Below are 10,949 nucleotides of genomic sequence, written 5' to 3'. Positions count from 1 at the left end.
GTACTGGGTGCCCAGCGCCCGGTCCACTCTACTCTACTCTACTCTACACTACTCTACTCTACGTGGGACGCCGCCTAGGCAACAGAATACAACTGCCAAGCGCAGTTGTAGCGCAGCCTGCACTGTCATTGTGCGTGGCTACTTCCGCCATACTTGTTTGAGCCTGGAGATTTGCCAAACCGGTGGTGTCCCTGGCATACACCCGCCTGGTGAGTGATCTGACGCGTTACGTTTCTGTTACCAACGACCTAAATTACTGACCAGAATCCTGTTGTCATAATTCATCCCAGCGTCTGACACGAGACGGTCCCTAACGGTGAGCACGTGGACCCCTCGTGGGCCGCTGTTTGCAGCCTTTCACGGCAACCGCATCTAGAGCGTCCTTGCTGCCTCGTATGTTGCATCATTCATTTCTTGGTCCTGCATAAGTGTGTGCGACAGGTGCCACCCAGTCGGTGCAGGTGCGCCCGAGGCCACCCATCCCCGACGATGCACAAGCCTGCAGCTCAGCCGTGCCAGCAGCATCTCTAGGAACCGCTGGCTGCCCTTGTTACATTACTGGACCTATCTTGACCCCCGTGATTCTACTCCCTCCCCGCCAACACCCCATCCCCTTTGGCCCGCTGTCCGCTGGTGCCGCAGCAGGTTCCTGTGTTGTGCACCCGCGAGCAGCGTTTCGTCCACACAAATCGGCTCAGCTCCTTCCCCAGCAATGTCGTGCGCCGCGGCCGTGCCCTCGGGCAGCGAGGCTTACGCCAAGCTGTACCCTGAGAAGAGCAGCGACGGCGTGCTGCGCCTGGGCAACGTGGTGCCCGACTTCGAGGCCGACTCCACCCTGGGCCCCATCAAGTGGCACGACTGGTGGGCGGGTTCCCCAAGCGCTTAAAAACTTGACTTCGCGCGACCTGCGTTTGACCCGTGCAGGTTGCAGAGGTTTATGAGGAGTCCTGTCCCTTCTGCGCGGCGCAGTCACATGGTGGCGGCGTGTGCCCCTCCGTGCATCGTGTAAGCATGGTTTTTGCTTGAGTGACGAACAGCCGCGCGCCCAAAGCACCTGCTAGAATCTCACGCCCCTTCACCCTTTTGGCCCCTGTTTGCCGCAGGATTGACGGCGAGTGGCCGGGGCGGGCTCGTAACAGGAGGGGCTGCGATGGAGCAAGGGCAGACGGGCGGGGTCTTTCCATGCAGAAGGGGCTCCGCCGCAAGCTCTTCTACCACGTAGCCGGCGTTCAAGTAGCCCCATCTCAATGTTACCACCTCCCTGAAACCTTCAGACCCAGGATATCCCTCTGCAAGCAACCGCATCCCCCACCCCTTGCGCCGGCCCATTCCTCGCTCCGCGCCCTGCCTGCGGCCCCCACCTGCCAATGCAGGCAAGTGGGCGATCCTCTTCTCCCACCCGGCCGACTTCACGCCCGTCTGCACCACTGAAATTGGCCGCATGGCCATCAAGTACAAGAACTTCGAGGCCAAGGGCGTCAAGGTGCGCAGGGGTTGACACCCTGGTGACCCCGGTGACGACGCGTTGCTAGGCTATCCTGGTGACGCAGGTGACGTCACCTTGTTGCCATGATGTACTTGTCGACACGTCATACTATGGCATGGCCGTAGTAACAGACCGGATGGGGTTGGGTCAAAAAGCTGCGTTGTGATGCCCCTGTGTTAGTGGTGCCCCAAAGCAAGCAGCCCGGGCACTCACCAGGCGGCAGCTCTGACCCTGCACCGCCTGACCTCACACACACGGGCCGCCCTGCACCTCCCATCCTTGAGTCCCGCGCGTGCGCCCTGCTATCTGTGATGCCGTCAGGTGGCGGCGCTGTCATGCGACAAGATCGACGACCACAACACGTGGCTCAAGGACGTCGTGGCGCACTGCGCCAACAAGGTGCGCTGCTGGCGCGCCAGCAACGGCAGTCCCGCCGCCGCGGTGGCCGCCGCCGCCGCCGCGGTGGCCGCTGTCTGTGACGCTATCACAGCGGGGCACTCCGCCACAGTCACAGTGCTGGCGTGCCGTGCCATAACGGCTTCTCTCGACGTGCCACCACCCTTCATCATCAGCCCCCACCCCTAATGAACGGCGCCCACCGCCCCCCTGCTGCTCCCGCTTGGTGACGTCACACGATGTCATGTGGCGTCATACCAGGTGACCATTGACTTCCCGATCCTGGCGGACCCAACCCGCGAGATCGCCACCCTGTACGGCATGCTGGACCCCGCCCTGGAGGACAAGAGTGGCCTGCCCCTCACCTGCCGCGCGGTGAGCGCCTGTTCTCAGAGGGGCCCTGAGGACCAGGCTAGCGGCGGCTGGCGGGCCGGCTGGACGCAGCAGTGTACATAATCATGATTCCAGTCTTTGAGGGGGGCAGCAGCTCGCTCTTGTTCCGCGACCGTTTGCCACTGGCAGGCGAGCAGCAGGGTGCAGCGCAGGAGGCAGAAGCCGCGCTGGGCGGCGTGGTTGGTGGGGGGCCGCCCATGGTGCGCAGCACCTTTGGTAGGGCTACAAACCAGGACTAAGGTGGGGGCTGCATCCTCAGAAGCAGCCGCGGCGCCGCAAGGGCCAGCAGCCTTAGGCACCAGCTGTCCACCCTGCCGGCCCTGCTCGCCGCTGCCCCGTTCATTTGTGCACTTGCACACACGCCTATTACCAGGTGTTCATCATCGGGCCGGACAAGAAGCTGAAGCTCACCGTAAACTACCCCGCCAGCGTCGGCCGCAACATGGTAGGAAATTTGCGAGCACCGGCCGGGCCGCCGCGAACCGGCTGTTCGCCCTCACTACGCATCGCGCGGCACGCACCAACGCTCTGGGTGGGGGTGCAAGCATTGGCCCAACAACCACTGAACGATTTTCGCTGCTAGCTGTTGCTACGGACCACTCTGATGCCGCTCCCATCGGGCGCTCCTGGGCAGGGGCCGTCGAATCTTCTGCTGCATGGCTGTCGACGTGGCTTGCACCTTGTTGCCGCCGGGCGGGCTGCGCTGTCGGTCCAGTGCGGCACCGCACTCAGCCGTACTCAACCACCGAATCTAAAACCCTGCAGGACGAGATCGAGCGCGTGGTGGACGCCCTGATCCTGTCGAGCGACAAGTCCATCGCCACCCCCGCCAACTGGCCCAACAACCACGAGGAGGCCGGCATGAAGGTGGGTGGGTCGAAGCTTGTCTGTGGGATCGTGCTTGCATGAGAGAGTGTGGGTGTGTGCAGGCATGCGTGTGTACATCTATGCATGCATGTGCGTGTTTGCCGCATGTGTGGGCAACATGACTCGCGAGGGGCAAGCCAGTGCGCCAACGAGGACGCCTACCCAACAAGCTGCAACTCCGACCTCCGCCCAACACAACCGTCCATTGTGCAACCCTGACCGTTGTTGCGCAGGGCTGGGTGTTCCTGCTGCCCACCGTGACCAAGGAGGATGCCGACAAGTTCTTCCCAGACCATAAGGTGTGCAGGGCCGCCCCACCATACGCGCCCACGAGGTCGAGGGCAGGTTGTGGGCGATGCCGTCGATGCTGCGCCCGCGTGGTTGCGGCATGCGCTGCACATCAGTGCGTGCCACGAGACTGTGACGCCGTGTCGCCTGGGACCGCAGGCGGGACACGTCGCAAATCCCGCGCCTGCCATTCCTCTCACACTCTGCCTCTGCCTAATGCGCAGCTTCGGAACTGAATCCTCCCCTCACCCTGCCTGCCGCTCCTCTCACCCCCGTCTAGGTGTGCGACGTTCCCTCCAAGATCGAGTACCTGCGCCTCACCCCGGTGGACGGCCTCGACCCCAAGCCAGAGGCCAACGCCACCGTCGAGGCCGAGGCGTGAACCTCCTACCAACCGCAGTGGGCGACCTCGGCGCGCAGCCCCAGGCATGGTGAAGACGCCGCGCCGGGAAATGAGGACATCCTGTTGATGCGGAGCAGCGCGGCGCCGCCTCGCACATTGAGCGGGTGCCATGCCTTGTCTGTACTACGCCTTGGATTGTATGTATTGTACAAAGCCTTCCCTTGCACTGACGTACCCTGCAAGCCCCGCATTTGTATGTCTGCCTCAGCCCGCTGGGTATGGATCCCCCCCAGCACAAAGATGGTGGTCGCCTCTGCTTGTGCAGAGCTGCGCCGTCCCTGTGAGTGGTTGTACAAGCTGTGACACGCATCAGCTTTCTCTCATTCCCGCTGAGGACTGTAAGTAAAGACTGCTGTGCATGCGCCGGCAGCTGGATTGCCGCGTGTTGCAGTGAACAACGTACGACTGTGTCACCCAGCTGCGCAGCATACTGATTTGCACCACAGCGCGACCATGCAAGTGCAACGAATCCCGCGCAAGCAACACATGATACGTGCAGTTACTTGCATATTTTAGGTCGGATTGCAATGGAGACACGATCCCGAAATTTGGCGGCTTGGTGGATTAGGATTAGGATTAGGATTGGTGTTGCTCCAGCACCAAGCCTGTCTCAAGACATGCAGTGTTGCTGCAGGCATCAAGAATTATGGTACAAAACATGGATCACACAAGACTAGCACATGCGCTTGTGTACTGTGTGCGTGCCCAAGGCCGCTGTGCCACCCGGTGTCTGTCGCATGCAGGCCTCTGTCATGACATGTGAACATAATGACATATCACCGGGCGGACGACGATGCACAGAGAGTGCACAGGGTCAAGGACACGGGTGCATGTGTTGGCCCCGTTGTGGGAGACACAAGTCTTAGAAGTGAGAAGGCACTCCAATCTGTCTGATACTGGCCTGGTGCACGTGTGATGATGCGGGCCGTTGTGGGCCCAAAAAGAACCAGCTGCAGATCCGTACACAGCGCAGTGAAAGTTGACTGCAAGCGCAACCACACGTGCGCCGCACTCTCACGCCTCAGAGCAGAGTGTCCTGATGTTGGGTGCACCACAGATGCGCGTGAGGAAGCCTCAACTGGGAGTCCGTGCCTGGCAGGCGACTGGCTATCAGCAACGCCTGGTCAGGGGTTGTGGCCGCTCAGAGTCCGGGGCAGGCAACGTGCTTCTGCCGCGGATTGCTGGCAGGTGTAAGAATTTGGCACAGATATGAAAGAGGGGGAGCATGGCGTATTACAAATGATGAATCTACAGCCCATGCTTGCCGCCATACTTGACAGGCTCCGTTGGCTTCCAGCCGGCCAGCGCCTCGGCAGACGGCTGCAGGACCTGCAGAGGGCAGCCAGCACAGGCGCGCGGCCGGCAGTGGCGGGCAGCGCGGTTGCTCGATCAAACACGCGCCGGGGGCTGCCGATTTGGATGTACTGTACTTTGTTTGCGTCCATCTGGCTGGTGCACTGGTTGGCTTACGCCCCAGCAGGCAGGCCTGCACACTCAGTCTTAGCGCAGGTGAGGCACGTGCACACTGGCTTGCTGACTAGCATTGGTAGGCGACGAAATTCCTACCCTTAGCCACTTGCCCATTGACGCCGTTTCCCAACAGCCGGCCCCATTGCCCTTTGATCAATAGTCACTGCAGGCCCGCGCGCGCGCGTGCCCGCGGCCGCACCTGGACACCCAGGGGGTAGCACGTCGGTGCCCTGCCAGTGCCGCAGGCCACGCTGACGTCACCCTGGGGGCACGTGCTGGCAGCCACCAGCACGTCCGTCTCCGCCAGGAATTCGATGTAGTCACCAGGGCGCACCTTGGGAGGACCAAGGGTGAGGGAAGGGCCGGCGCGGGTGACGAGGCGGCGCTTTGCAGGGGCAGCGGCTTGCAAGGTGGCGACGGTCGAGTCCAAAGGCAGCTACGCAAGGTGGCCGACGGCTGTGCACGATCACCGCGTGCAGGTGCGTACCTGCACGCTCGCAACAGGGGCGCAACACCGCGTGCGGGTTTCGCCACCTGCGCACCAAAGCAAGCTAAGCCCACCGCTCTCCAGTACCCCCGAGCACGCGGGGACCTCTCTTCCCTGCTCAGGCACTCTGAGGGTGCTGAGCCTCCTCCCTCCGCGGCTCTCACCGGGCTGGGCTTTGTGAAGTACTGATTGGTGTCCCGCGTGAATCCAGTGCACTGTTTTGGGCGGGAACAGGAGGCCAGGGGTGTTTGAAAATTTTGCGAGAGGGCCGCCCGCACGCAATCCGGTTCAACCTCGCCAAGTTGGCGAGGGAGGCCTCATGCATGCACACGAGGGAGGCCTCATGCATGCGCACGGATGTGGAGGCATGCGTAATTAAGCTGAGGCTCAAGCCTGCCGCAACACGTGCCTCCCTTAGGCGGCTCCTCAGCACAGCCGACACGAAGCGGCTGGCCACACCGGTGCCAATCCGAGCACCACCGCCCAAACTAGCAGCGCCCTCAGGCGCCTGGTTTGGCCCACCTGCCCGCACCCAGTTGGCCGCATCAGCCGGCTGCACCCAGCCGGCCGCACCCACCCGGAAACATCCAGCCGGCCGCGCCCAGCCGGCCGCACCCATGTATCATCACATGCACATAAATACATCACCCACAAATTAGCAGCGCCCACCATGAACACGTTGAGCACGTCGTGGACGTCCTCCTCCCCCAGGCCGCAGCCCGCCACCGCGCGCGTGAGGTTGCTGTGGCAGCACACGTTCATGTCGGCGCCGGTCAGCAGCCAGTTGGTGTAGGGGTCGCACCTGGAGGGGTGCAGGAACGGGGTGACACAGCATCGGAGGTTGGCATGCAAGAGCGGGGCGGCCAGCAGGTCATAGTGTGTGCGCCTGGGGTGGGCGAGGAGGGATCAGGCGATGGCTGGGCCGGGGCCACGAGGTGGTTCAGTGCGCACATGGCATACCAGCTTCAGACTGCGTCTCAGCCCATGGTGCTGGCTGCGCTGGCTGTGTCCAAACGGAGCTTCTCAGGGCGGCGCCGCGGCGCCATGTGTGGGGCAGCATCCCAACAGTCGAGCAGCGGACCGCCCGGTCAGCATCTCCAAGGCGGCGGCCGACCCTTCCTTCACGGCCACGACCATGGGGCCGGACGTGGGCGCGCCCACCTGCTGCCGATGACGTCATGCACGCCCGCGCCGTCGCCGTCGATGCCGTATGCGATGGTGTCCGCCGTAATGGTCGCCAGCGGCCGGAGGTACGGGAAGCCGCTCCACAGCCTGTCCCCCACGGTCAGGTGCGACGCGTGCAGCTGCCGCGTCTTGCTGGTGTAGAAGCGCTCCCTTTTGGGGTTGTGCAGCGCCCACACGTTCATGTCCGCCACCTGAGCGGAGGGCGTTGCGTTGCATTGTATGACCGGGCTCGCCGGTATGAAGCGCAGTTCAACCTGGGCGGGTGGCAGCGCAAGTGCCGGGTGGCCCCGTCCTTCGCAGGCATTTAGGGCTGGGCCGCTGCAACGCGAGGAGCGGGCCGCATGGTTGCCTGCTGGGCGGTCCCAGTGAATTTTCAGGGATGTGCGAGTGTGTCCATGATGTATAAAGACCACGATGCAAGGGCTGTGCACCTGGGGCCCCTCGGTGCACGTGATGCGCCACAGCTGCCCGGCCTTGACCTCCCATGCGCGCCCGTCGCGCGGCGGGATGGTCAGCTCGTGCACCACCTCGTGCTTGCCATCCGCCAGGCGCTGCAGCAGGGCTCGGTCGACCTGCAGGCGCCACGCCGGGGGCGGCTCACTTGAAAAGGGCGCAAGGCGCGCAGTGTGAGGCCGATCAGGTGGGGCCCATGTGATGAAGCTGGCCCATGTGACACTGCCGGGCAGCGGTATTCCCAGCTTTGAGGACAGGTCATTTCTGATACTTTATGACTTGATACTGTTGAAGCCACGCTTGCCTGCGGCAGCTCCGCAACATTGTAGCACACGATGGGGGGATGCTTGCGGCTAGTTTCCTTGGCGCTGTCCTGCTGCTGCGTGTCAGACATGTCTTCAGCAACCTTGAAGATGACTGCTGCGAATGCTGAGCTGAGTGGGTGCGGTGTGATCTCTATGGTAGCACACACGCGTCAACACATTGAGCGCATTTTTTGCTGCAAAAGGTGCCGCGATAGCTCTCGTGTTAACAGCTGTAACGATCAGCTTGTCGCAGGCGGCGGCGTGACCAGGTTGGGGTGACTCATCATTGGCGGGGTGACTCAAGCAATCAGTCCGCTTTAGCCAGGGACGATGGTGCGCTGTGCACATCTGATGCATGTGTGAGCTCACACCACAGCAGCGTGATGTGCACTTGCAATGTCGCAGCGCCCTGGAGGCCCCACTGCATACCCTTGATGCCGCCCTGCCCACGGCCCCACTCACCCCAAGACTGCAGCGTCCTGATTCATGCCGCATCACGTATCTTCGTCATCTCCTTCCCAGGGCATGAGTGAACTATCCCTCACCTACCTTGTCGTTGTCCGCCGTCACCGTCTCACCGGGGAATCACCGTACAGGAACAAGTGTGCGACAAGCAGCCGAGTGCACAGAGCAAGCGAGTGGGGTCCCCCTGCCCAAAAGCTTTCCATCGATACTTTCAATACAATTCACCTGAGCGCGACAGCGACGTGATCACAGCGGCACAGGAAATTGAGTTCGGGCCACAGCAGGGTGTCACCCGGGGCAAGGTCGCCCATGGCGCGTGAAGGCTGCTACTGCCAAGGGGGCGAATGTAGACCAGCGGGTAGCAGAAGATGGGCTCACGCCCCTTCAGATTGCGCCGCTGACCAACTCTGTCAACTCCTGAGCTCCGCCTTTGCCCTCTTATTGAAAATAAGTTGTGCATGCTGTGCTGCCCTGATGCTGCCACGCAGCAATCCAAATCGTCCGCCCATCCGCCCGACCCTCCCCCAGACCCCCACAAGCACCAGCCGGGACGATGGTGCGCTGTGCACATCTGATGCACAAGTGGGCTTGCACCACAAGAAAAGAGTGCTGTGATATGGGGGACAGTATGTTACCCTTGTTGCCTGTATGTTAAGGTGGCACCTGCACAGTACCACATGCCAGCTGCTTGCAGGTCACACTTGTTCTGACCCCACAGCCACAGTGAGGGTCTCCCACTCCAGTTTGCGAATTGATAATTTCTGAGAGAAACTAACACCGAGTTGGACGGTCGCGCGTGCTTTCAGCGCGGCAAACGCCCGCATCGTTCGGTGGTTGCGGGTGTCCGGGTGTCCTGCGCGCACCATTGAGCTATGGGTCGTCAAAAGTGGACAATTATGCACAATTTGAGGCTTTCGGCGGCCTCCTCACCCCGAATCACCCCCGACACACCACAACCACTCTGGTGCCCGACCCCTCGTGCTGCTGCCGTGCAGCTGTGCTGGACCATCAGCACATCAAAGCCACCGGGGCCCTAAAAAAGGTTCAAAGCAGGTGATTGCCATTCATCAACAACAGCGTCGACTCGCGATTCAAGTGTCATACACCGATCCAGTGCCCGTCGTCATTCGACCCTAGCTAGCTCGGCCGGCTTCTCAAGCGACCCGTCTTTGCGGCCCGCAGACTGTTTTTTGAAAACAAGCGTCTAGTATAAATAAGCCACACACCTAGTAACCGTATCGTACCAACTGCTTGTGCTATCACAACATCCCGCACGAGGCACGCTTCAACAACAACCGGTGAGTTGGCCGGGGCGGAAGCCTTGCCAGCACGAAGATGGTTCCATGGTAGCCGGTTGGGCGCAGCGTGCTGCCTTATAAACGTACTAGGCTGCGCACCCACTGCGGGCGCCCGCGTTGCTGCACAGTGCCGATGGTTGATGAACCGCCGACAACAGGCGCCGCTGGTTGGGCCGGCGTGTAAAACATGACAGGGCTGCGTGCGCCTATCTGATGGCCCATTCTCACCTGCTGTCTGCTAAATCTCCACATCAATCCTCTTCTGCGCAACGCTGCAGATCTAGCCAACATCGGAGAGGGTCACCAAACCAAGGGCAGTGGCCTTCCTCCAGCCCACCCAACAAGAGTGTCCACTCTGAGGACGACTCACCACACTAGAACGGGGCATATGCAAGGCATGCAGCGCTTGCTGCTCGTGCTGGTGCTCCTGGCGGTCACAGGTGCGTGGCGACCTTGCGTCGCTGCGAGACCCCTGCCTGAACTGCACCAGCTTACCTGCCTGCTCCTGCCTGGCACCGCACACCGCTGTATCTAATTTGCTTGTGAGTCCTAAAGCAGCAGCACAGTTGGCGCAGTGGGCTTCTCCAGGAGAAGCGCTTGCCCCTTTGCCCCCAACAAGGCGGCCCTGGCAGTGCTGCAAGCGAAGCTGGTGTTCAACTCACAACTCAACTAATCCCAACATCGCATGGTCTTGCAGGTGGCAGCGACGCGGCGCGCCTGCTGCGCCAGATCGTCCAGTCCGAGGTTGTGCGGCAGAACCCTGCCTACGCGCCGACGCTGGCGACGACAGTCGGCTCCAACGGCGGCCAGGCGGCCGCGCTCGCCAACCCCAACAGCGCAGGTGCGTGGGCGGGCCCGCCTGCGTGCTCGTGCGTCCCCCGCAGAGGGCCCCGCACCAGAAGGTCTGGCGGTGTCGCAGGACCTCGCATTTTTTTAAACACGCGGCTGTCACAAAAGCGGAGGCGTTTGCTCTGCAGTGCACCTGCTTACGGCCCCCATCCGCGCCCCTCCCACAGGCGTCTTCGTGCAGTCTGGCCGCGTCACCTCCGCCGGCAGCCTGCTGCCCGGCCCTACTGGCCGCGTCGCCACCGGTGGAGCAGGGAATGGCGGGGCCCTGCAGTCGGGCCTGGGCGAGCTGCCCATCGTCTCCACCGGCAACATAGCGGCCGCGTCCACGTACGGCTCGGGGGGCGCGGCGGTGGCCGTGGCGGCGCCGAGCGCATACTACGTGGGCGGCGGCTCTCGCGCCACTGCCATCGGCGACGCGACTGGCCTGTGAGTAAAAGGATCAGGGCGGCCAATGGGGGCCCGCCATGCCCTGCGGCAAGTGTTTTTGTAGCCTTGCTTGCAGCCTGACAACACGAATGTGGTCGATATAAGGCACAGTGCCGCGCACAGCTTGCCGCCGCTCACCCTTCCCGCCTGCACCCCCTTGACAGGTACGGCGGCTCCC

General features: G+C 62.3%; 3 protein-coding genes across 3 annotated transcripts in view; 2 read left to right on the top strand and 1 right to left on the bottom strand.

The window, feature by feature from the left end:
- Positions 1 to 712: 712 nt before the first annotated feature.
- MNEG_3882 (hypothetical protein) lies at positions 713 to 3,812 on the top strand (the record flags this gene model as incomplete). Its single annotated transcript, XM_014047646.1, has 10 exons — positions 713 to 861; positions 1,104 to 1,132; positions 1,374 to 1,483; positions 1,808 to 1,957; positions 2,144 to 2,231; positions 2,405 to 2,475; positions 2,649 to 2,720; positions 3,041 to 3,142; positions 3,376 to 3,441; positions 3,711 to 3,812. 10 exons carry the CDS (start codon positions 713 to 715, stop codon positions 3,810 to 3,812), a joined length of 939 nt encoding a protein of 312 aa, XP_013903100.1.
- A 1,269-nt stretch (positions 3,813 to 5,081) lies between these two features.
- On the bottom strand, positions 5,082 to 7,822 carry MNEG_3881 (Uncharacterized protein; the record flags this gene model as incomplete). The annotated part of the gene is made up of 7 exons (XM_014047645.1): positions 5,082 to 5,162; positions 5,503 to 5,637; positions 5,955 to 6,005; positions 6,460 to 6,592; positions 6,952 to 7,166; positions 7,407 to 7,547; positions 7,727 to 7,822. The coding sequence occupies 7 exons, from the start codon at positions 7,820 to 7,822 to the stop codon at positions 5,082 to 5,084; spliced, it is 852 nt and encodes a 283-aa protein (XP_013903099.1).
- Positions 7,823 to 9,884: 2,062 nt separating this feature from the next.
- The window catches only part of MNEG_3880 (hypothetical protein), a gene marked incomplete at both ends in the record, with an annotated part of 2,202 nt that continues 1,137 nt past the window's right edge, over positions 9,885 to 10,949 (top strand). Inside the window, 3 exons of the mRNA XM_014047644.1 lie at positions 9,885 to 9,936; positions 10,194 to 10,337; positions 10,513 to 10,771. Coding sequence (XP_013903098.1) covers positions 9,885 to 9,936; positions 10,194 to 10,337; positions 10,513 to 10,771 — 455 coding nt within the window. The remainder of the gene's footprint in view (positions 9,937 to 10,193; positions 10,338 to 10,512; positions 10,772 to 10,949) is intronic.

This window comes from Monoraphidium neglectum, assembly GCF_000611645.1.
Source record: "Monoraphidium neglectum strain SAG 48.87 unplaced genomic scaffold scaffold00510, whole genome shotgun sequence".
Classification (NCBI taxonomy): domain Eukaryota; kingdom Viridiplantae; phylum Chlorophyta; class Chlorophyceae; order Sphaeropleales; family Selenastraceae; genus Monoraphidium; species Monoraphidium neglectum.
The sequence above is the reverse complement of the archived record's forward strand: the minus strand, read 5'-3'. Positions and strand labels throughout refer to the sequence as shown.